The following is a 27,595-nucleotide window of genomic DNA, read 5'->3' on the forward strand; positions in this document are numbered from 1 at the left end:
TCCAATGTGACAGGATGATGCTTCTGTATTGCCTATAGTTATGGATGTCCCCTTTGTTCTTGTACACTGGTATGAGTATGCTTATTCTCCAGTCATCTGGGATGTGCCTTTCTCTCTATACTGCTATGAGCACCCTCAGAAACAATTTCTCCCCTAGTTCACCCAACCTATTTATCATATCTGCTGTGACTTCATCTGAGCTTGTTGCTTTCTCTGACTTATTCTTACTTCTGCTAGGGTGGGATCCTCCCTTTCTTTCACTGTAGGCAGTGTCTGGGTTAGCATAGCTTCTGAGGGGATTTCTTCATTCAAAAGCACGTGGAAGCACTCCTTCCATCTACCTTTGATGTCTTGTGGGCTGATGAGCAGGTTGTTGCTGGCATCCTTTATGAAGGATAGTTGACTATCTTCCTTATTTGCTATTACAACTCTCTCTTAGCCCCTTTGTTAACCGACCAGTATTGCTAGCCTGGTCCATCTTTTCTCTCTCCTTTTTTCCTGATGACTTTCTGGACTACTGTATTCCACCACCAGCTGCCCTTATATACCTTCAGATACATATCTGTCCTATAATCCTCGCACATGCTGTTTTGAGGAGCTGCCATTCTTCTTCAACTCCACCTATTTCCTCTTCTTCTTGAGGTTCTAGGAGCCCTGAATAATTCTTTGAATTCCTGTGCTTTCTCTCTAGTTAATTTCAGGTCTTCAGCTAAGTCTCTGATGACCTTAGAGCCTTCTCTGACAACTGCTGTGGCTGATTGTGGTAACCATTGTTTCTTTATGCTGTGGTCTGACCTTTTTACCAGGGATGACATTACAGTCATCGATTCTACCCCTGTGCCCTTTTCATATCAGGAGGAAATCTACCTGAGTTGTATGTTGTCCATTCTTGTATGTGATCTTGTGACAGTCTCTTTTGCTATGTGTTGGCCACCATCAAACCATTTTTCCGGACAGAAGTCTAGAATGGCTCTCCTTCTTTATTCCTATTGCCACACCCATGTGGACCCAGGCAGTCCCAATATCCTGCTGTGTCTGTCACAATATGCACATTCAGGTCACCCATTATCAACCAATTCATCATTATCAACACCAATTCATTTGCCCTGCTTTATGTAGTAGGTCCTGCAACTGCTCTCTGAATGCTGTCTTTTCTTCACTATCACAACCCTGCTGTGGGGCATATGCTGAGATTATGAATAGTGCTCTATCCTTACAATGGAATCTGATTGCCATGAGTCTGTCACTAATTCTGATGACATCACTCACTGTCTTCTGAAGCCTCTCATTCACCACAGTTACCATCCCATTTCTAGTCTGTCCTCCCCCTGGTTCCCAGTCCAAGTGCCTTTGATGAACTGCTCTTCCATCTTATCTCCTAGATACATAGGATGTTTAGTCTCCTCCTTAAAATCATGTCAGCCACTTCCAAGCAGCATCCTGTCAGTGAATATACATTGAGTAAAACAATTATTTCTTCATGTTTGGCAGTTTCATTGGTTTTATTTCCAGCTCTAGCTTAACAGAGCTATCCCAGGTAAGCCAAGCTGGGCAACTGTACACCAGACTGCTAGAAGCTTAATGACTTTGGGCTGCTGGGCTTTATGGTGGGCACACACTGGCAAATAGGGGCAAATAAACTTCTCTAACTGTTAGCATGATTCCCTGGCATAGGACAGAGTAGGCCAAGTCCTCAATTAATTATCACTGGTAATAAAACATACCCATTCTGGCAATATTAGTCAACACAACCAAATCACCTAGAGCCAGTTTTTACACCGAGTAACTAGCCCTGACATGGCACACAGTCTGTGATCCATGTTCTCTTATGCTGAGGATACTGCATGTAACACTGCCAGCCCAGCTTTCTGGAATTTTGTAAATAATTCTATGTCATTTGTGAAAATTGATATGATTTATACAGAACTGTATGTTATGTACTGAGCTTCAAGAATGTAACCACAGCATACCCTGCTGGAACATAGAAGATTAACTTGCAAAACTTCAAGAAAATAAGTTGAAATTAAGTGCTTTACGATGTACTATAAAAATTAATTTCAATGCAACAAGCAGATACAATGTCTAGAGCGAGACATTTTTCTATTGTCTTGAAAGAAAAGTAATTACTGGGTTTAAAATATAAAGTGTTTTATTGCTTTATGGCTTCCTGACAGCTGTACATCTGAGAGATATGTATTTCTAACACAGAGATGTTAAGTTTCTGTTTAGCCTGGGAACTGAAGTTAGGTGACAAAGAGTGATGTCACCCAAGATAACCCAGCAGTAATTTGTGATATTAATTTAAGAACTCTCTCAGAAAGAAAGAGAGAGAGAGAGAGAGAGAGAGAGAGAGAGAGAGGGAGACTGAGCATTTTGTGTTTTGTCTTGGACCTATCAAGAACATCCGCTCATCTACATTTGCCTTGCTCTGTAAGTAAGACTTAGGGTATAGCATCTCTCTTAGATACAGATAGGAATAGGAATATAGTAAAGATTATTTTAGATATTTTCTGTAGTTATTTGAGGCTCTCCTGCAATGTTGTTTTAAAATATTCCTGTGATTCTGAACTTTGCAGTTACTGTGTTGATTGAGTATTGTCTTGTTCTTTTATTATTTATTATTAAATATATTTAAACCTATCTTTGTGGCTGATATTTGTGAGACATATTTAAGCTCTGAGAGTACTTGCATATGTATTTGGTGACACTGTACAGGCCACTCCTAAATAGCTTTGCAAGTCTTGGTCACACTTACCATTTGGATAATAGTAACATTATACAATAGGATTGGTCACCCTTTGTAAGGACCTTCTAGTAGCAGATAAGGAGGGGTTGGTGGCAGTGATAACTACCTTATATTCTGGGCAGAAGGGGGCATAGCTAGTAAACCTGTGCCAGTCTTCCCCAGGTATATGAGTGTGTGTTTGTATATAAATCAAATCTCAAAGTGTGTGTGTCAGCTACTTAGACAGGGACACAAAGCACTGGTTGGACATAGAGGGTGCTGGAGGTCTTGGCTTGACCCCTCAGCTAAGATGTTAACCCTATAGCTATGCCAATGGGGAGTCTTATTGGGGATCTGGAGAAAGAGGGAGAAACCAGCCCCAGACTGACTGTGATCTATGTGTGCTCTTAAGGGAAATTGTACTTTACTGTGTGTATACTTGTCATCCTCCCATTGTGTACATTTATCACTGTTGCCAGTGGTGAGGATTGAAGCTCCTGAACTACTGGGCCAGTGCAGGGGTGTCACATATTAATTGGTGGACAGTGGTGGGATATCCACATCACATATTAATTAGTTGACAGTGGTGGGTTAGCCACATCACATATTAACTGGTTGACAGTAGTGAGTTAGCCACATCACATATTAATTGTCTTGTAGTGGTGTGTATATTTGTACTCTCAATCAACCATGCAGTGAACATTCAGAGTTCATATCACAATTGTTTTATTTTCGTTAGTTTAGCTTAAGGTAGAGGAGAGCAAGTATGTCAGCAGATGAGTATGGCAAGCTGACAAGGAGCCAGTTTTCTGAAATGTGCCAGACTAAAGGACTGGTGCATGCCAACCTGACTAAAGCAGACCTGATTGTACCTTTAGTCACAGCTGCATCACAGAATAGCAACCAGGAGGACAATCAGACTGGCCGTGGATATGTACAACTCTCAGAAAATGGGCAGCTCAAACTTTCCATAGAGGACTTAAAAATCCATCTGGAGTTAAATAAACTTGAAGGCTTGGAGAGGAAGGAAGAAATAGAGGCAGGGAGAGACTGAATGGCAGCTTCCCAAACGCTCAGGAAAAAAAAATCCATCTGGAGTTAAATAAACTTGAGCTGGAGGTTTAGAATTTAGAAATAGAGGCAGTGGAGAGACTGAGACATCTAGAGACTGAGGAAAATGAAAAAATGCAATGTCTGAAGGCTGAGGAAAATGAGAAACTACAATGCCTGGAAGCTGAAGAGAAGGAGGCAGAGGCAACATGAAAATGAGATGCTGACTCTTTGCTAGAGTCATGGAGGTAATGGGGAAGGGAGTAACCAAACCCCAGATGCAACAGAGATCAGTACATTTCTTCCACAAGGAGTAAGTAACCAAACCCCAGATGCAACAGAGATCAGTACATTTCTTCCACAATTTACAGAGGGTGATAATATTGATAGCTTCATTCATATGTTTGAAATAAATGTTGACCAATGTTGACTAAGGGGTATGGGTCCCCCCCCTTTACTCCATGGTAGAAAACATAGTATATAATGTTGACCAAGGGCTCTGGGTATAGTTCCTGACCCCCTTACTCCATGGTAAAGTTGTAACTGTAATTTATAAACTGTCTGATACTGGTTGTTTAAATTATACTGTTGTAAATAACTGTCTTTTAGAATGTTTTAAGTTAACTCCTGAAGTTTATAGGAAAAGGTTTTGTGAGCATAGACGTAAGGCAGATGAAAGTGAGTGTGAATATGTTGCAGAACTAAGCACTTATTTTCATAGATGGATGAGTGGATGTCAGGTCACTATTTTTGAAGGGCTGGCAGACCTTTTGGTAAGGGAACAAGCCTTAACACTTTGCTTGAGGACATGCCAATCTGGTTAGCTGATAGACAATGCAATACTGCAGATGAGTTGGGGAAGAAGGGAGACCTATACCTAGCATGCAGGGTATCACTGCACAGGAAAGGGACACCCAATGCTGCTCGTGGGTCTAAGGGAACCCATGGTGGGCAGCCAAAACTTCCCCAACAGAGTCCAACAGTAGCAGGAGAAGCCACTAGCCTTGTACACATCCAGGACCAAGGGTTAAATGCTTTAAATGCAAGCAGTGGGGCCATGTAGCATATAGATGTCCATGGAGGCAAGGTGGGAAGCAAAAGGTGGGAGAGCCAGTAAGTGGGAATGACAAAATGCCAACAGTAGGTTGTGTTGAGAAAACAAGGGTACCAAACTAGCACAAGAGGTTATATCCTATCTTAGTGAATGGAAAAAAGGCCATTGGTAAGAGAGACACAGCCTCTGATCTAACCATTGTGAAGCCTGTAATGGTTAAAGAAGGGCATTACTTGCCTGGTCAATCTACTCCAGTCAGTGCTTTAGGGGGGACCCCATTCCAAATCCCTTTGCCTAGGGTTCACCTTGACTGGGAGGGTGGAAAAGGAAGCCAGCAAGTAGGTGTGTTTGAGGATATCCCTGCAGATATCCTGATAGGGAATGATGTACCATGTGTTCATGCAGTTACACGCAGTCAGGCTTGGAGACAAGCATGTGGGTCTGGTAGCCTGGGAGAGATCCAAACAGACTGCACACTTACAGTCAGGACTGGTGAGGTGGTTACTTCTGGGAGGGAGCTACCCTGTAGCAGTGAGACTGAAGGTGAGCCATAGCTGCTTGTGGGTACTGATGTTCCCTTGGACAGAGTGACTGCAAGGGCAGGATGAGTAGTAGTACCCAGGCTGACAGTGAGGCACTGCTGTCAGAGGATGCCAAACTTCCTGTGGAAAGAGAGCTGGGAAGGGTTACAAAGAGAGAGAGTTGAGACAGGCTCAGCTCTCAGACCCTACAAGGCCTGAGGGAGGTAGCTAGTGAGGCATCCAATTCTCAAGGGAAGGGAGAATCTGTATACTGGGACAAAGGATTACTGTGTAGAGAGTGCACCCCGAGGGATAGCTAGAGGGTGAGAGACTACAGCAGTTGGTTGTGCTCAGAGCTTACCATCTGGCAATTCTAACCATAGCCCATGATATTCCCTTTACAGGTTATATGAGCATAAAACTTACAAAGAGATGTATTATGCAGAACTTTCATTGGCTTGGAATTTCCAGAGATGTAACAGGGTACTGCAGGACCTGTGAGGAGTGCCAAAAGGTAGGCAAGGCAGGATACAAGATGAAAGCTCCTTTGATGCCCTTACCTGTGATTGTAGAGCCATTTCAGAGGGTAGATATGGATATTTTGGGGCCTCTGAGTACCCCAAGTTCCACAGGAAAAAAGTAGATCGTAGTGGTAGTAGATTATGCTACCAGATACCCTGAAGCTGTGGCCCTGTCCTCTTTTGAGGCAGAAAAGGTGGCAAATGCTTTGTTAGACATTTTCAGCATGATAGGTTTTCCAAAAGAAATACTGACTGACAGAGGTGCCAATTTCATGTCAGACCTGCTGGTTTGTCTGTGGAAGCACTGCAGGGTGAAGCACCTAAAGACCACCCCCTATCATCCCCAGACTAATGGTCTTGTTGAGAGGTTAACCTCTACAGTCAAGTCCATGCTACGGGCTGCTATGGGCATTTGCAGACCAGTTCAAGAGGGAGTGACAAATATTTGCCCCAAGTGTTGTTTAATTACAGAGAGGTGCCCCAGGAATCCACAAGTTTTTCACCCTTCGAGTTGCTGTATAGCCATAGGGTAAGGGGGACTGCTACATTTGATTTGAGATGAGTAGGAGGGTGAGTGTGATTCTCATAAAGAGTCTGTTGTGGCATATGTGCTAAACCTCAGGACAAGATTCAGGGAACTCATGGGCTTGACTCAGAAGAACCTGGCAGAAGCGCAACAGCAGAAAAAGTCTGATATGATGGGAATGCTCAAGCTAGAGAGTATGCAGTAGGGCAGTAATTAATGATTCTCATTCCTGTCAGACACAGCAAGTAGCAGGCAGCTTGGGAGGGGCCCTACAAGGTGGTAAGGAAGGTCAGTGATATTAACTTTATGGTAGAACTGCTTGGCAAGAGGCAGGGGCATAAATTGTACCATGTTAACATGAAACCTTACCATGATAGGGAGGCCCTTATGCTGAGTATTTGGAGTGGATGGCAGGAGGAGTAGAGGGGGATCTGGTGACTGATCTCCTCAGTGAGGCTTGGACTGAGACCTCAGTGGAAGGGGTATCAATGTCACAGCAGCTATCGCCTACCCAGGTTTAATAAATCCAAGCAGTATTACAGGAGTATGGGGGCATATTCACTGGGAAACCAGGGTGCACTCACCTGGTGCAGCACCATGTGAATACAGGACCCCAAAGGCCTATTAAGCAGGCCCCTTATAGGTTGTGAGACAGTCAAGCAGACTCTGATGGAGGAGATACAGGAAATGTTGGAACTAGGGGTAATCCAGGAGTCCAGCAGTCACTGGGCCTCCCTAGTGGTGCTGGTACCAAAGAAAGATGGCATCACCAGGTTCTGTGTGGACTACAGGAAATTAAATAGTTACACAGAGTCAGATGCTTACCCCATGCCTAGAAAAGATGAAGCCCTAGAGCAGCTGGGTGGGGTCTAAGTATCTTACCACTATTGATCTTACCATAGTTACTGGCAGATGCCCTTGACTCCCAGTGCTAGAGAGAGGTCAGCCTTTGTGACTCCTTTTGTATTGTATGAGTTCATGAAGATGCTCTTTGGGATAAAAATGCCCCATCGACTTTTCAGAAGTTGGTAGATTGTATCCTAGCAGGAGCAGGAGATTTTGCCCTTGCTTACCTAGATGATATTGCTATCTACAGCCATTCCTGGCAAGAGCATCTTCAGCATGACAGGGAGGTGCTGGGTAAACTACAGAAGGCAGGGTTGCCATTAAACCCATCAAGTGTCAGGTGGGTATGGCAGAGGTCTCCTACCTGGGACATAGAGTAGGGAGTGGTAAGATCAGGCCAAAAACTTCCAAAGTGGAAACCATTCAGTCATGACCTGCACCTATTACCAAAAAGCAGGTGAGGGCATTCTTAGGGACAGCAGGGTACTACAGAACATTTGTCTCCAATTATAGTACCATAGCTGCTCCCCTCACAGACCTGACAAGGAAAAACAGGCCAGATAAGATAGTGTGGACCCCAGCATGTGAGCAGGCATTCCAGAAGCTTAAATGAGTTTTGGGAGGATCCCCTGTGTTAGCCAGTCCTGATTACAGTAAAGAATTTGTTGTGCAGGTGGATTCTTCAAACCATGGGGGGGTTGGGGGGGGCTGTACTTAGCTAGGTTTCCTCAGAGGGAGAAGAGCACCCAGTGGTACTCCAATCCAGGGAGGAATGCTATGCAGCTGTAGAAAAGGAATGCTTGACCATAGTGTGGGCACTGCTAAAACTTCAGCCTTTTCTGTATGGAAGGAAATTCACTGTAGTTACAGACCACAATTCCTTAACATGGCTACATCAAGCCAGCCAGCAAAATGCCAAGTTACAAAGGTGGAGCCTAGGGTTACAAGCATATGATGTGACAGTGCGGCACTGTAGTGGGGTTAGCAATGCCAATGAAGATGGGCTGTCAAGACAGGGAATGGAGTAAGGCATTCCCAGATAGGCTCAGCTCTCTCAAGCAATGTTTCTCAAGGGTCACTTGAAAAACTAGCTTTGAGTTTTCGGAGGTGGATAAATGTGACACTGCCAGCCCAGCTATCTGGAATTTTTTAAAATAATTCTATGTCATTTGTGAGTATTGATGTGATTTATACAGAACTGTATGTTATGTACTGAGCTTCAAGAATGTAACCACAGCATACCCTGCTGAAACATAGAAGATTAACTTACAAAACTTCAAGAAAATAAGTTGAAATGAAGTGCTTTACAATGTGCTATAAAAGTTAGTTTCAATGCAGCAAGCAGACACAATGTCTAGAGCTAGACATTTTTTCTATTATCTTCAAAGAAAAGTAATTACTGGGTTTAAAATATAAAGTGTTTTATTGCTTTATGACTTCCTAGCAGCTGCACATCTGAGAGATATGTATTTCTAACACAGAGATGGTAAGTTTCTGTTTAGCCTGGGAAATGAAGTCAGGTGACAAAGAGTGATGTCACCCAAGCTGACCCAGCAGTAATTTGTAATATTAATTTAAGAACTGTCTCAGAGAGAGAGAGACTGAGCATTTTGTGTTTTGTCTTGGACCTAGCAAGAACATCCACTCATCTGCATTTGCCTTGCTCTGTAAGTAAGACTTCGGGCATAGTATACCTTAGATATAGATAGGAATATAGTAAAGATTATTTTAGATGTTTTCTGTATTTATTTGAGACTGTCCTGCAATGTTGTTTTAAAATATTTCTTGTGATTCTGAACTCTGCAGTTACGGTGTTGATTAAGTATTGCCTTGATCTTTTATTATTTATTATTAAATATATTTAAACCTATCTTTGTAGCTGATATTTGTGAGACATATTTACGGTCTTAGGGTACTTGCATATGTATTTGGTTAAGCTGTACAGGCCACTCCTAAATAGCCTTGCAAGTCTTGGTCACACTTACCATTTGGATCATAGTAACATTGCACATTAGGATTGGTCACCCTTTGTAAGGGCATTCTAGTAGCTAAGGAGGGGTTGGTGATAGTGTTAACTACCATATAGTCTGGGCAGACACTGGGGCATAGCTAGTAAACCTGTGCCAGTCTTCCCCAGGTGTGTGTGTGTTTCCTGTATATAAATCAAATCTCAAAGTGTGTATGTGTTACCTACTTGGGCAGGGACAGGAAGCACTGGTTGGAGAGAGAGGTTGCTGGAAGTCTTGGCTTGCCCCCCCTAGTGAGATATTAACCCTATTGCTGTGCCAGTGAGGAATCTTATTGAGGATCTGGAGAAAGAAGGAGAAACCAGCCCCAGACTGACTGTGATCTCTGTGTGCTCTTAAGAGAAATTGTACTTTACTGTGTGTGTACTTGCCATCCTCCCATTGTATACATCCCTCACTGTTGCCAGTGGTGAGGATTGAGGCTCCTTGATTACTGGGCCAGTGCAGGAGCATCACACTGCGCACCAATGTTAATGTCCAAAGCGGTTGGTATATATAACTGTTCGCCTTTATAGACACCATCTAGAGTCTGTGCTGCTGCCCACATCTCCATTATTAGGTGAATTTGAGGTGGAAACACTTGGCATGTTTTCGGGAGGTGGGAGGAACCCCACAGTGACACAGGGAGAACATGCAAACTCCATACAGGCAATTGGGAGGAGGTCAGGATCAAACTTTGTTCCCCGTGCATGAGAGGTGAAGACTGTAAACCATTATGCCAACTTGCTGGATGAGCAGCAATGCTAATCAAATATGCATTCTGCCAAGCCAGTGTGAATTATAAAGAGCATCTTGTCACTGACGCAGCACAGACTCATGGCTAGATCATGGTAAGACACTTTGCAGTCACATCAAAATTTCAGCATCTGAGTTAAACAATGACTGTGCATGAGCACCCCAGTACTGGATATGAATGCTTGAGCACAGTTGTATAATGTTGATTTAATCAACAGCAACAAATGCATACATAGAGAAATGTGCACTTGAAGGGAAAGTACCACAGATGCTGTGATTGGAGAAGAGGTTACACTATCATAACAAAATCCACTGAAATGGAAAACAAAAAAGTACTAATGGAACTGAGTAACAAAACAATTGATGGAAAAGCAGAGAGAAGAAAGTGCTATAACAATACGGAAGTTTTGAAGAATGTAATGTATACCCTGGAGAGGTGGGATATAATAAAGTAGTATAATGTAATAACCTGCACCAGACCCAAGAACATTGGAGTGTCAACAATGGATCTGTTCTATACAGTGAATGCCATTAAAAATAAATATATGTTACCCTGAGAGGAGTAACCAGCAATTCTGTCAACATGCCAGTATATCCACAGTTTACTGGCAAAGTCAGCTACTGCAGGAGTTGGAATGCAAGGGACTATAAAATAATTACTTGTAAAGTGCAAATATGCAGGTATACTGCACAAAAAATGAGCCCAGAGCTCCCACACTTGAATGCTTCATAGCATTGCATTAGTAAAGAGAGCCAGTGCAGCACTGAGGGTCGTAAAACACATATCCGGGAAATGTAGCCATATGACAGAACGCAAACAGAAAAGTTATCAAAATACATACAACCCATAGGGATGTGGAGTGCCATTCCTTTGTGATTACTGCTGTGCATCAATACTGCTGTCCACCAACTCTCATGCAACATATGAGCGCAGAAAGATTTGAGTTATAATCTCATTATTGGTATGTGTGTGGCGTATCTATCTAGTTTTTGACCATAGCTTATTTTGGAAATAGGATTATAAGACAGGCTGAAATGAAAAGGTGAAGCAAAATATATATCAGAAGGTTTGCAAATATGGAAAGAACACATTGGAGGTGGGTTAGGAGCCCATACATCCCAACTTCCTAGCTCAAAAATGGCAGAAGACTCCAGAAATATATAATGTTGGAATGTCCCAACATCCACCACCTAATGTACTCACTCATTAGAGGATTGTTTACTTTCAGGAACTGAACACATGACAACACCAAAATAGAAATGCACATGAATGGAACGGAACCATTGCCTATGTATCTGATATACAGTAGAGTACTGTATTAGCAAGGCATGCCAAAGGAGCACTGGCAGAGAAGATGACTGGAAAATACAATTCAGGGGAAAGGAATACATAATAGCAGGATAATAAAAATATACCTGCCTGAGTTCAAACCTTGTCTTTTCTTAAAGGAATTCAATAGACCAGGGCATTAGCAAATGAAGCTACAAAAGAATGGAGACTGGAGAGGTCTGAATACACACATTTCAGGGAAATGTTAGAAAAGTGTTGAAGAGTGAAATATAAACCATGGAAAGAAACACACCAGTTAAAATGGGAGAGGATTAAAATCCATCAGCCCTAGTACACATCACTGAATATTTTATACTTGCATGGTATGTTATTAGCACATGACAATGATTGTTGTTAGCATGATGCAAGGTACAACACTGATAGATTTAAACTCCTGCCTACCTAACTAATACTGCCAATACTGCTGCATTATCAACTGACGCCACAACAGAAGGTTTAGTGGACAGGGCAGATAACATGTATTTCAAAGAAAAAGTAATAACACTGTGGAAAACTAAACAATGGCCATTGATAAACAGTATACAACAATCATGTGATCAAAGTACAACCCTCCTTTACCAACAATTTACACAGCAATGACAAGGTCTTACATATAAGTATTATGCTTACCCTTATTACTTATATGCATTGAAAGTAGTTAATGCAAGATGTGGATTGTTTGTCAGACTGCTACAACTTAAAACTCATCGGAATGGAACAGCTGCCTACTTAACAGATATTCTGTAAAGTAGCACATTAGCAAGTGATACTACAGAGGAACTCCTACCCCTAATATATTGACAATGTGCACACCACTTTATGGCTACAAAAGCATATGGAAAGTGTGACAATACAACTATTAATGTCACCTTATATTAATATTGCCTGGTGTCATGCATTGTTGATCACCTTAGTTGCATGACAAAAGCTGATTTCCTAGTGTGTTGAAGGATTTTCTTCAGTTTTTGGAATACAATGACAACTATCATTTCTCTGTCCTTATATAAGGATAGCAAGGCTGTTCTTTGGCAGCTGTCACACAAATTATGCCACAGATAGATATTTTTCCTTGTTATGAAACACCTTTTTGGCCATGTATGTGGTGAAATAATGTCACAGGGAAGGTAGTGACTTTTATTGTAGTTAAAATTGCTTGTTGTCTATATAATACAGACACATGAGTATTATTAAACAGCATGCAACAACAAGGGAAGCAAAATCCATCCCTACTGTACTGACAATTTACTCAGTAAGCATATACATACTATGGTTGACTTTATTACTTATTATGTATTTGTGCATGCTTACTGTAATGTAACTCTAGTACAAGTTAGGCTTCAAGGTGATTTTAACCCCTGCCTGTTTAATTCATATTCTCCTGACCTATGTACTTGCTAATGATACCACAGAAGAAGTAATACAACATTTGTAAAAAACTTGAGAAATTCCGAAACAGTAATAAGATGAGCCTTAATCACCAGACAAATTGCAGCCAGAGTGTGTGTGTGTGTGTGTGTGTGTGGGGGATCTACACCATATAAGTGTGATCCGAAGCAGAGATCATCATCATGCTATGGAAGTCCAAGCAAAAATCCACAAATACAGCAGCACGGCTTCAGCTAGATAAAACTTTAATATTAACAAAAAACACACAGAGAAAAAAACAAAGTAAGTCAGTAAGCGTGTTCACATGGATCCACCATGCTTCCTCAGACTGTCATAACATCACCCACATTGATCATCTATTTAAAGTAAAAGCCTTCTACAGGTTCTACTAATTATTAAATCAATTGTCATAGCAACAACTTCTATCAGTTAGTGTCCACATCCTTCACTTACAGCCTAAGTAAAAACTGAATACTTAGAACTAAAAACATTATAAATACTTATACAATCACACTATAAAAACTTATTATATATGTATAACTTACTTAATACTATTTTAAATATGTGATTAAAAAATTATGAAAAAATATATGTATTCCCTTTTAATATATAATCAACAAGAAATTAGTGTATCAGCTTCCTATCTTTGAGAAAAGGTTTCAGACTAATAGAATCATTCAACACAAAACTTTTATCTGTTTCTAGCCATATTATTCATTTTTGTTCAGCTTTTTATCCTGTAGATGTTGTGTTTTAGTAGATGTGCATTCTCTGTTATCTATATCTGATGTATTAAATTGCTCACCAGAAACTTATGTTTTGTATCCTGATTAGTGGTGCTACATGAAACTGCATGTCTTGTATCAGGTATATGTATAGTAAGTTCTCTCACCCCTTCTACTGACTCCAGAGCTGTATAAGCAAATAAACCATTAAACACAAGGACACACACAAACAAACAATAAAGATATGATTATATACAATCTCAAACTGGCAGTGAGCCATTCTCCAAACCTTCATCTCTAAACAAAACTTTGGTTTTACTTGTATATATATAGCTGATATACCTACCTCTAAAACCATATAAACCTGTTCTACTGTGCCTAACCTTTTCCATTAGTGTTCCAGAATTCTCTCACTATCATATACAACTGTTGGTTTTTCACCTACCATATATTCATATTGTAATTGCTTTCCTCCTACTACCCACATCCTAATAAAAATATCCAATTAAAATTTAAATAATACATACCCTATATATATTATTGCTAAAATTTTATATTTTTTCTTTCTCTTATTTTTCTTTTTTTTCTAATATCCATGTCAAAAATTTGTCTTATTAAAATGTGGTTGTCACATTCTCTCTATTTCTTGTTCCCTTTGCACCTACTATACCCACTTATATTATATAAATTATGTGAATCTTGTTCTTATTTATTGTAAATTATATCATCATTAGTTAACCATATAATCTGTAAAGTTTGTTTTAATATATTTTAATATATGTATTGTTTGTCCTTTTATTAATTTTTTTTAAAAATATTTTTTCTAATATTTCTTCTTATTATATATCTTCAACCACTTCTATAAATATCATAAAAATCTATTTCTAAAGTCATCTATAAAAAATTAAATTTTTAATCTAATTTTAGAATTATGTAAAATACATTATGTAAATTTTAATAATCTTTATGTATCCATATAAAAATATATATAAAATAAAAATGATTCAAAAGAAATATTATCATCCATATATTGTTCATTTGTATGTATATAGTGTTATATTGTAAGCATTGTAGTTTCCTCCCAGTGTGCCATCACAATGTTGAAATAATTATTGTATATGTGACTCCATATTACCCACTTATTCCACCTTGTTAATTCAAACATCATCCATAATACATAACATTGCAGAACTAACTCCATAAACATACACACACATTCGATATCGATATCATTAAAACTAACTAATAAATAGCTATTCTCTATTATCAGAAATTATTCTCATATATGCTATGTAATCAAATATAATGAGCAAGCAAACAGAGAACAACATAAAAATATAGGGTAATGGCTGCATCTCTATATCTCTGTAATATCTCTATCAAGTATTATACAAAAATCTAAATATAGTCTGTATAGTAAGTAACAAAGGATGTAAAATTTTGTAATAGTAATGATAGTCAATTAACCCATATCAGATCCTTCTAAGGTCTATATGGTGGATCAACAGTTGATTTGTGTGATCTGTTGTGTTATAGTTTAAAATTTTAATGATAGGAATGAAAATGAGAAAATATTCAAAATATTCATAATATTCATTTCTACATTATTGTAATTCCATGATTAATTTAATCATTATCTTATAGATAGGTATATATTTTATCTCTATATTTTATACTTTAATATTGTTATCTATCTTTTTCAATGCTATATCATAATCTAATATTATTGATTACTATCATTCCTATAATAATTCATATACATATGTTATATTTTTATAATCAATAATTTCTCTTTTTCTATGATAAAAGATGTCATTAAAACAGAAAGATGTATGTTCCTGTGACAAAAATGGAATTTAGAGTAGGATAAGGCAGATATATAAGTTGCAGTATAATTCTTATTGCAGCTATATACATGTAAAATCAAGTTTTGTTCATCCTGAGACATTGAGAGAATTTAAGTTTGAGTTGCTCGTTAAGTAGTGCGTTGCACACAGTGTTTATCTGTTTATCTACACAGTGTCCTGCCGTTTAATGTAGGAAAAACTAATCGCTAGAAAAAAGACAGAATAGAAGAAAAGACAGATAACATACAAAGATAGAAAGATACAAGAAGGCACGGGCAAGACTATACTATACAGGCAGGAAAGAAACATATGTCATACATCCAGATACACACATGAGAGACACTAATGAGATGAGACAAAAATAATACTGAATAAAACTCATGAATAAAAACAAATTTAAGCTGACAAATGATAGATTGAATGTTACTGATGATAAAAAGTTTTAGAAACCTTTTAAAAATATTAGTCTAAAAATTTTTTATATAATAATGATATATATTATATTTTTTTTTAATTTTATTTTTTTATATTTTTAATTTAATATTTTTATAAATTTTTTATATACATATATAAATATAGTATAAGTTTATATATATTTGTTTTTGTTTTTTAGTGTTCAGTTTAGTTTTTATTTTTTAGTTTTTACTTGGGCTGTAAGTGATGGATGTAATGTAATTTGGTTGTTTGTTTAATGATTAATTGATTTTGTTAAGAAGGCTTTTAGTAGAAAGGCTTTTACTTTATATAGAATCAATGTGGGTGTGGTAGATGATCAATGTGAGTGTGTAAATGGATGATGTTTTTTTTTTTTGTTTGTTTTTTTTTGTTTGTATGTTTTTTTTTAATAGTTGAGTTTATTCTGCTGTATTCATGGATTTCTTGTTTGACCTTTTATGGACTAGAGCTTAGAGGCTTCTACTCTGACTTTTTATTCATTTTTTTCTCAATCATGCTACGGAAGATTATTTTTTTTTTTTTTTTTTTTGAATACTGAAAAACTGAAAAACTGCAGTAGTAAGTAAAGTAGTTTTAAATATGTGTTTAGGTGTGTTGTTTGTTACTTTTATTTCTTTATGTTTATGTTTGTGTTGTATGTGCTGTAAAGGGTGCAAGTCTCAGGGCTGTTCTTGTTTCTGTGCAGTATAGCTGTGTGTAATAAAAAGCTGGTATAATATACAATATATGCAGGCATACATTGCAGCATGCATGTAAAGATGTGTATGAATGAATGGTGTTGGTGTAAAATGTAAAGTTGTGCACGTTCTAGTTATGTTTATACAAGATCCTTAATATAACATATGTGGATAATGATTTACATGTGTGCTTGTGTGCTTAATAAGTTGCACTCATGGACCTTTTATTATTTTGTTGGTGGGTTAGGACAAACAATAATCATTATGCTCGCCATGTTGATTGCTTTGTGGAAACACTTATGTTGGTGCCAGGCTGCAGTAAACCATAGTAGATGGCCTATTAACATTAATTTCAAAATGTTATGATGTGTAATACCCAAGTAGGGCCATGGCTGTTAATTTCAGTGTTCTCCATTCAAAAGAGATAAGTTAAGAAACAAGTGGTTATGACTCCATCCAGTGAAAAGCCTCAGCTCAGTGATGCTGAGAGCTAGATTGTACAATGTGCCTCCCATCTCCATGGTAGATGGATCTTCACATTGCATACTGCTGACAAGCCTTTCCATAACCATGTCTGGTAGGAAGTTTTCAGCAGTGTCAGTGCTGTGGGTGGTCAGGTATGGAACTATGACATGGTCTGCGCTAAAAAGAGAGAGAGAGAATGATATGATCCATGCTGATACCCAAAGAATGGCGGCAGTAGCACAGCAGCAGAGGTCTATAGGTGGTGGGATGTATACTCTGCCACCTCTTATGCAGACAGAGGGTTTCTGTACACACTCAAAGATAGTACCACTTCCACAGAGTTCCACACTGTGGTATTGAATGTCAGGACAAAGTTGGAGAGGCCCCAGATAGTTTCTGTGGGTGATGCTCAAAGTATGTAGTCATATCTTTGTGATATGCCCCATTTGTAACGGTTAGTCACATTACTTTTTATAATAGCTATCTCAGCTATTATACATAGGTACATCTGGCATTGAGGTGTGATAATCATCTGTACAAGGTATGGTTATATGTTGGTACTTTTATTAATAGTTGCAGTAATATTAATTGCATGTGTAGTTGTGGTGTTTGGGCATGCTTACACTGGGCATATTTTATTTTGGTGTATTCTTAGGTGGATCATTGTCTTCCACCAACATTGTGTAACTGCTTCTGTCTGATGCTGGAGGATCCTTAGCCTATGACAATGATGATGATAATGATGGTGGGGATGAGCAGTCACAGTCTAGGGCAGCAGAGAGTATGTTGGATGAAGGGAGTGTGACTCACATTTTTCCCCGTACACTGTATGGACACAGTCTGTCTGCCTGTGCATACCCATGAAATACTATCTTCTGAGAGTGGGCAGGTCGATGGGAGCACTGTAGATCAAGGAATTGTTGTGTCTCCAAGTATCGACATATCAGAATCTATCCCTAGCCATTGTTGCAGGAAGTTCCACACAGGATGCTGGTAGCAGGGCTCATAGGAGATATGGTTACTGCCTCCCCCCTGAGGTTGGTGCATCAGTATCTGCCACCCAGCATATGTGGACAGCCATGAGGAAGGCACAAGAGAGTTCCATGAGGGTCCTGGCAGAGGTTGTGAGGGTCATTCAGGCAGTGTATGCCATCTTATGGGACTTCATGAAGTGTGTGTGTGTGTGTGTGTGTGTGTGTGTGTGTGTGTGTGTGTGTGTGTGTGTGTGTGTGAGAGATTCACTGGGCAGGATAAATGACAACCTGGAATGTGCAATGTCTGTTCTAGGTCATCTGTTGGGGATGGGTTGCTGTCCTTGAGACCGGGCATCAGGTACAGCTTTGGATATTAGCTGACCTGGCCCTGGAGAGGTGAGGTCCTGCTCCCACAATGCTAGCACTTACACATCTGTTGGGGATGTGCCTACACCCAGGACAGGCCATCCCCATGGTTGTGGTCATTGTCATGGTTATGCTGGCACCTCCTCCAGCAGATGTCAGTCATATTTGTATAACACACCGACATCTAACATGGATTATGGGGCAGCCATTACAATGCCTGACAGAGGGAGTTTCTGGGTGTTAGGATGTGAACAGGAACATGAGTCCTTTGTCATGCATGCCTTGGAACTGTCAAGTAGGCTACAGTGCAGTGTTGCCCATGCGCTGAGGCTGTGTCTTTGCAAACACACATGCACACCACCACAGCCCATATCACCTCCCCAAACAGTGAGACAGACCCTTCAATATCATAACACCCTTCAAAAAACCTCTTTACTCTGTCCCTAAGTGCATTTCTTTTTTTCTATAGGTGCACTTCTTTTTTTGTTAGACCTATCACTCACACTCACACATTTCTCTGTGAAAGATATGCATGCATATACGCACTTCCTTACCTGTGCAGATGATGATAACTGTGCCTTTCCCGTTGAACATTATGACTTTGGATTGCCTATGTCTGGTGCACAAAGTGACCAACCTATCCATGTGTAAGCACAATCTGCTGGTTTTGTATGCATAATTATTACTCGTCTGTATTTGCTTAGTTATTGTATAGTTATGTAGTAGAGTTCCCTTCCCCACTTGCACATTCTGATTTGGACTGCCTATGTCAGATGCACAGAGTGGCCTGCCTATGCATTGGTAAGCACAGTCTAGTGCATTTGTATGCATCACTTTTGCTGTCTGCATCTGCTTAGCTCTTGTTTGGTATGTAGTAAAGCTATGTGCAATCTGCTGCCTCTTTGCTAGTGCCATGGCATATTGTGTCCTTGGTCAACCCATTCTGCAGGATCCTCCTCTGACTCCCTGTCTGTCTCAGCTGCCACTGCCTTTGGTGATGGCAAATATGGTCCCTGCTCATTGCTATCCTGTTCTATCTACTTTCTTATTATTGTATTATTTGTAATGCCACAATCAGTTAGAATAGTTGCACACATGGAATAATTGTACTGCAGGGCTCAACCAAACATATCCAGGCAGTGGAATCATGACTTCGGTAGTCCAAACACATGCTCTGTAATATTTCTTGTTTATGATATGGCATAATTGTAACCTTGCCCTGTTTAGCTATGTGGATTTCTCAGTGGGTTCATGAACCAAGGCTCAATGGCATATTCAGCATCACCTACTAGATATCTCTTTAGGTTCATAGATTTATAGGTGTGTACTAGGCTAATGGCCCTGGAGCATTTACAAGCCTAGACCAAAAACAATTGTCCAGGCACTGTGCCACCTGATGTTAGTTCACAGTGCCCATATCCAGTAGTGCAACTGGAATGATCCCTGGAGTGAACTTTCTGTTACTCATCTACTCGTCAAGATTTCTCTTGAAGAGGGCCAGTGAGGTGCTCTGCTTGACATGAATGGAAACTGATTCCAGAGTATGGGCAGTCTTTGGGAGATGAACATGTCCCTCCAGTATGTTCTATTAATTGAGGTAATGAGGTTGTGATCTCCGGAGCATGTGGCACAGGGGGATTGGGATTTCTTTAGGTGTAGCATTTCAAGTAGGGCTGGGTTGGACATGGCTTTGTAAGTCAAGCAGAGATCACCTCTAATTAGATGAATAGAGACTGAGAACAGCTGAAGTTTCTTGAGTCTGTCCATGTAGGACATGTGTTTAAGGCCTAGGATTCTTCTTGTGAGGCACTTTTGTGGCCTCTCCAGCTGTTGTATGTGTCTGATCAGGTACATGCCAAATGGGGCGTTATATCTGATGATTGGTCTAATGAGGGATGAGTAGAGAGGGATGATGACCTCTTTCTTCCTGGATACGAAACCTTTGGTTATAAGATGTGCCATGTAGAAGGACTTTCTGACCACAGTGGCAATGTGGTGGTCGAAAGTGAGGTGGCTGTCGACCGGGATGCCCAGATCTCTTATGGCCCCTACAGTGTTCAGTGGGCTCCCATCAACATGGTAATTTGTGGGAACTGAGATTTTTCCAAAGGGGATGATAACTCTTTTTTTGGCATTAAGCTTCAGGCCATAGTTCTGTCTCAGAGAAGCCCTTTTGTGGGATGTCTGCATCACTTGGGAGATGAGAATGACTCCTAGTTTGCAGTCATCAGTAAGCATGGTCAGCCAGAGTCCTTCTGTGTTGGCCTGGACTTCTGAGAAGTAAATGCCAAACAGGAGAGGGCCCAGGACTGAGCTCTGTGAGTCTCCACTCATGACTGATTGACAGTCTGACTTGGAATCCACAACTTTCACTCTGCGGTTCCTGTGTGTGAGCCAATTTGCAACCCACCTAGTGATGTAAGGATTGATGCCTAGTTTGGTGAGTTTATCAATGATACCTGAGTGGAGAATGGTATCAAAGGCCTTGGCCAGGTTGAGGTAGGCTGTATGCACTGCCTTACCCTCATTCACAGCCTTGGTGACTGTCTCGAAGAAGTCAACCAGGTTCAGCAGGCAGGCTCTCCCCTTGACAAAGCCAAACTGTGTGGGCTCATGAGTTTGGAGATTGCCTATATCTTTGTTAAGCAGATCCATAATGATGTGCTCCATAGCTTTGCATACCAGGCTTGTCAGGCTAATTGGGCGATAGTTCCCAGGATCTGTAGTTGCTCCCCTTTTATGGAGCGAGATGACTGTAGCAGTGCACTATTTGTTTGGGACATAGCCTGACGTAAGACTGTGATTGAACTGGGCACAAAGATGTGGTACCAGTTCATTTTGTAGCTCATGTAGGATGCAGCCAGGGATATTATCAAGTCCCATGGATGCTGTATTCTTGGCTTTGGACAATGCAACTTTTATCTGTGATGCAGAAATGGTGGGTACCAGGCTTTCATCTGGTTTTGTGATAGGCCCCTGGGGGGGGGGGGGAGGAGTAAAGTGGGCATTGAATCTGTTGGCCAGTATGTTGGCTAGGTCTGTTGGCTGAGCATAGGAGGTGCCATTGTGAAATAACTCAGAGCAAATCTGGGTATTGCCTTTGAAGTTTTTGCTATAGCTATAGAAAGCATTGTGGTTGTTTTTGGTGTCAGACACAATTCTGCCTTTATAGCTGGCTTTAGAGGATTTGATAAGGGATCTCAGCTTTTTGTTGAGATTGATAAGGGAGGTTTTCCAGGCTTGTGATTTCATTTTTTTCTGCAACAGTTTCTTCCTTCTGTTGTAGAGTTTATTGATGGCTGGGGACCACTAGATTGACTTCCGTTTGTTGGAGGAGAGTGTCTTAGTTCTATATGGTATGGCAAGGTCCATGCATTTGTGTACATGTTCGGACAGTGCATTGGTGTATGATTCGGCAGTCATGCAGCTATTTTCCATTGGCATGGGTGCCGAAAAGTTAGCCACCTCTGCTTTTAGGAGCCCAAAGTTGGCTTTAGAGAAGTTTTTCAGGGTGGTCACCTTAGTGGGGTGTGTCGATGAGATGGAGATTTCCATGGTGATCAGTTTGTGGTCAGATTTAACCAGGGAGGAACTGACTGTAGATGTGGAGCAATGGTCTCCCATGTTGATGATAACTGGGTTGAAGGTGTTGCTTCCTCTAGTGAGGGAAGGAAGTCACTCCTTGCAAACTGTTGATAAATGTCACATGTGTGCCATATGTAATAGTCATGGAAACTGTCCTGGGTTGCCTGCACACACATTATAGATGATACCTTGTGCCTTTACAGTCCACTTGTCAGTTGATGGAGTGATACCTTTGTGTTTCACATACATCATTCCTATTTCTCCAGATGGGGCTTTATTTCAGTGTGAGTACACTCAATGACCCCCAGTACTTCTGAAAGCAAGCCATAGCATAGAAATCCCATATGGTGTTTGGTCTCTCCTCTGGGGTATGGGGAACCACATATGGTCAACCCACATGCTTAAGCAGATGATATGCCTAGGATACCCCCACTGTGTCCCCGGTAAGTCACTCAAAGGTCCCTGTAGCTAATATACATAAAGACACATGCCACTAGATAAACATACATCCACTAGAGTAGGTACTGCATGTCCCCATGGGGTGGCAGATGAAGCCAACATATGTTCAGTGTTTGATCCATGATGTCCCTTTCCACAAGGTAGCAGTCCATTATGTCAATGTTATGGCGACCATGGAATGTTAAGTGAGGCTGAAAGACATGACACCTCTGGGGGTGATATCATACACAATTGGTAGCAGTGGCTGCTATGAGAACCATTTTGAGATACAAGTTTATAATTGGTGCCACAACACTAAATATAGATTTATCCAGTACATGAATGTAAGCATGTAGTTATGTTCCATTCTAATGTGGGTGTAACACGGCCATGCTTCATTTGTACATTTCCGAATTGCTCTGCCAACGTTTTTGCTTCATTTGCATACAGCACAGCTTATTATATGGTCATTAGAATACACCTTGTCTGTGCCTTGTTTTAAAGCAAGATGTATTGTTAGTGTGTCTCTTGAATCACGCACACTCTGAGTGTCCCCACTAATCCCACAAACTCACTTAGCATGATGCAACAAAGTTTTATGAATCTGGCCCTATGTTACTAATCAGAACTGTATGAGCTGGTATTCTGCAGTACTGCATTGATGAATATCTGGTGATGAATGACTTTTGAATGTATGTATGAGTTTCACCAATGTCTGGTGACTGTAGGACAGCATATTGATAAAAATGCCAGATATTATCAACTTTTAAAGTAAATCCACACTGCATTTTGCAAACCAGAAGAATCACAAGGAAACTCGGTTAATAAAGCTTTTAGGGAAATTATGTAAGCTGCTAGAAGTACAATGCACTTATTTCACTCTCTATATGTGCGAGTTCATAGATGAGGAACTTTGAGTGCCATCTAGCTGTAAGCTGCTGTGACTTACTTGGAGACTGGTTATTGCAATATGATGTAAACTTCTGTTTTCAGAAGTGTAGTCAACAATTTCATTTTTTTATCTAAGAATGTAATATTCTGACAAGCTTTTGGCTGCAGAAATTACAAAGTCTAAAACTCTTCCCTAAATTACATCTAGCATGTGCACATACTTTCTAAACATGATAAGGGGAAAATGGTAATAGTTTGTTAAAAATGTTGTTTGAATGTTTCTGGTAGATAAGAAGCTTGGGGCGGGCTGGGTGTCTGAATACTAATCCAGTGTACCATAGGCATCCATTACTACAAACAATGTGCACTTGTGATTTTCAGAAAGGATTAGGCTGCAAAAGAAGGCACTGAATAAACATGGAGCACCATGAAAAGGAACATACCTATTCTGATGTGCCCCATCATCAAGAAATGACTAAGGTTAAAGAAGCTGCAGGTAAACAAGTCAACTCTTAAAATAATTGTTTTCTGTACTTTGCAATGCAGACTTATAACTACATACAGTTGTCATTTGTTGTGTGAATGACTAAATATTTCTGTATGCACATTGTTATTACTCTATCTGTAATTCTACTTACTGACAATTCATTTAGTACTGCAATCTGTAACTCTACTTATTGACAATTTATTTAGTATTGCTGTCTTTAGAAAACAAAGGTTTGTCAAAATGGTGAGTTAAATTAAGGAGATATTTAAGAAGCCACTGTGTACAAGGAAATAGAGAAATGGCCCAAGTAGTGAGTACTGGCACCAGTTACATAGGATTAAATTCTATTTTAACTAATGTATATGTTTGTTAGGAGTCTATGTACATACATTTAAAAGCGTTGTTAGATATTTCACTTGAACTATGTATGTAGCTTTCTGGTACAGCTAGTCACTATCTAACAAAAAACAAATACTCAAAAAGTATTGCTGTATTAAAATATATTGCGTATAGTAAAAGAAAATAATGTAAGTGCGCGCGCCCGTGTGTGTGTGTGTGTGTGTGTGTGTGTGTGTGTGTGTGTGTGTGTGTGTGTGTGTGTGTGTGTGTGTGTATTTCTATTTAAAAGAACTGTAAGCTTCTCATTTTATGGAACTTTTACATATACACAGTTTTGGGAGAAAATATAACATAATCTTAAGCCAATGTGACAAATATTTTGCATATCACCAAAGGATGTCCTTTCTATAGCAATATGGCAAACTTTTTAACTATGTCTTACAATAATAATCTATTATATCTTTTATCATACAACAATAATAAGTATTTTTGACTTTCACTTAATTTTTCATAAAGTGAATAATGCATTTGTGTCTGTTATGTCATCAAGACTTGTGGGCCATTCATAAATAACCAACATTTTAATGTGTTTCTTTGAAAAAATATTCTGTTGTTATAAGGCATTAACAATGTTTTAAGGGATTTATGAAATCTCAATCTGTTTTCATATTGAACCACTGAATATGGATATCATTCCCTTACTTGGGAACAAGATGTACCACCTGGCTGTGGTGTTCTATTGTATCTGGTTAGTCTGTATTAGTTAAGCTTCAGCCAAACAGATAAGTAAAATGGCTTTGTTGTATAAAAAAAGTACATTTCTGCTCAGTTTGGCATGCTTTAACAAATTCTGAAAAAAAATGTCAGAGTATACATACTTGAATGAAACATGGTCTTCTGGGTCATCTCTTTTATTAAATTATTTTCTTAAACTTACTTGCATAAACTAATGTCTGTTGGTTATGTAAGCATGAAGAGATCTTTTTCTGTCTATATCTCTCTCTACACAAATACACACACACGCACACACGCACACACACACACATACACACACGCACACACACACACACACACACACACACACACACACACACACACACACACACGCACACACACACACACACACACACACACACACACACACACACACACACGCAGGATTAAAAATGAATTATCCACAGCATGACCTAACCATAACAGTACCACAGGTGTGTCCTGTACTAATTAAAAAAAAAAAAAAAAAAACTTGAAGCAGATTAATGTATAAAGCTACTGCATAAAGCACATTCTTCATCCACTTAAAATATTTTCGTATTTTTTACACTAAAAAGATAACTCTAGATGTTCACTTATTTTTGTATAACACAGCGATGTAGTTGTTATATATTATTTTTAAAAAGAATTAAGACAAAAAACAAACAACTGGTGAAACAAAAAAGCGTAACCGAGTTAAGGAACACCTCACAAGTTGAGATATAGTAATCAAGAGCACAATTTAAAACTTCAATCCAAGCAACGTGATGTCATTTCCTTGGCAACATTAAACAAAGTAATTAATTATTTGTTTGTTTGTTTAAAGCATATATGCATACCAAAATACACACAACAATTCAAAACTGTTATTGTATATTATTATATAATTGTATAATAATCAAAAAGAAATTAAAATAGGAATAAGAATATAAAACTGAAATATATATATCAAACAGGAGCACACTCCAACAGCAATAAGCACATTCATAAATGTGAAATAAAATAATAAGAAAGGTTTGTTTATTAAAACCTACAATACAAAAGCAAAACTTACATATTAAGCATGAATGGACTATTAATTTCATTACAAAAACTGCTCTTAAAAGGTAGGATGTTAAATGAATAAATAATTCACACTTTTACTACCTAAGGTAACTTCTATATTTTAAAATTGCAGAAATGTTACAAGCCTCGTTCAACCCAGGGACAGAGAAGGCATCCAATAAAAGTTGCCATTCTAGTTCTCTTGTTTCAAGTAAAAGGGGCTGAGGACCCCCCTAATACCCACTCTAACAAGATCGATGCCCATAAAGTGAAAGCTATGCCTATTTTTAATTTCTTTTTGATTATTATATAATTATATAATAATATACAATAATGGCTTGAAGTTTTAAATTGTGCTCATTTGACGCTTCTTTTTTATGTCTGATGAAGCTTCTGCGTTAGCAAAGGCGAAAACGTTATTTTAATAAAGTACGTTCACGTTGATTACTATATCTCGACTTGTGAGATTTTTAAAAAGAAAAAAAAAACTAATAGTTAAGTATGCTCATTTAGCTGGCCGTTGTAAAAGAATGTGGTAAGCAGTTCCACAGTATGCTCAATAGGTGACACTAGCACAAACTGCAAGCAGCTTTATCAGAAACTAGGGCGGTGCGTGTGTGTGTGTGTGTGTGTGTGTGTGTGTGTGTGTGTGTGTGTTAGAGAGTATGCCTATATATATATGTGTGTGTGTGTATATATATATATATATATATATATATATATATATATATATATATATATATATATATATATATATATATATATATATATATATATATATATATATATATATATATATATATATATATTACTGTGGATAAGTGCTTTTAAGCCACCAAAGTGAAGCAACTGCTTTGATGACATTTCTAAAATTTTCCATGTATCTTCCTGTGTTAATAACTACTTCCTCACAGTTTTCTGTAACAATATATCTTCAGAATCTGTCCTTTTCTCTACTGGCCCCACAGGGACCTGATGCTGTGGCTTTAAATGATTTTCAGGTTATCAATGAGTAGGCATTGCTGGGGATAATTTTGATGTGCTAGGGGTGGTTGATAATATTTTGTGAGACTGTAATGGTGGTGTTGAGACAAACACCATCAGTGCTTACAGCTACAACTAGGATGTTTGTTTGTTTATCTTTTCAGCTTTTTACCGGTTAGGGGTCGCCACAGTGGAACTCTGGTCCGCTAATGATTGGAAGTAGATTTTTTTTTTTTATGGTGCCGAGTTGCCAGCTCGACGCCCAGCCTTCAGTGAAGGCACACCCATTCACGCATGTCTTTTGGAGTCCACTCGACCGTGGGGAGGACTTGCAGACTCCACACAGAAGGCACTCCAGTGGAGAATCGAACAGGAGAACCTCTTGCTGTGAAGCAACAATGCTACCTATAGGCTATAAAGTAACAGCTAGGATATAGGCTATAAAGTAACAGCTAGTAATAAGCAGCAGTGCAGCTGCAGGGAAGACAGGAATGAGAACCCCCATATTCACATTATTTCCTCATGCAGCACAGAATGCAGCTTAGTTTGTACATTTTCATGGGCTACCTTTTATGTTACTATTAGGTTTAGCTATTATATATTATGTGTGTATATATGTGTGTGTGTGTGTGTGTGTGTGTGTGTGTGTGTATGTTTATATCTATCTATATATATTTATCTATCTATATATATATATATATATATATATATATATATATATATATATATATATATATATGTATGTATATCTATATTATATATATATATATATATATATATAATGTATACACACACACACACACACACATACACGCACACACCAACACACACACAGACACACAC

At 39.0% G+C, this 27,595-nt stretch overlaps 1 protein-coding gene across 1 annotated transcript in view; it reads left to right on the forward strand.

Moving 5' to 3' along the window:
• The first annotated feature begins 23,486 nt into the window (after positions 1 to 23,486).
• The window catches only part of LOC122793166 (hemogen-like), a 209,413-nt gene continuing 205,304 nt past the window's right edge, over positions 23,487 to 27,595 (forward strand). The window contains exon 1 of the mRNA XM_044060982.1: positions 23,487 to 23,641. Within this exon, the coding sequence (XP_043916917.1) occupies positions 23,563 to 23,641 (79 nt within the window). The 5' untranslated portion in view covers positions 23,487 to 23,562. The remainder of the gene's footprint in view (positions 23,642 to 27,595) is intronic.

This window comes from Protopterus annectens, chromosome 2.part0 (assembly GCF_019279795.1).
Source record: "Protopterus annectens isolate FY-2018-M chromosome 2.part0, PAN1.0, whole genome shotgun sequence".
NCBI classification, from domain to species: Eukaryota; Metazoa; Chordata; order Ceratodontiformes; family Protopteridae; genus Protopterus; species Protopterus annectens.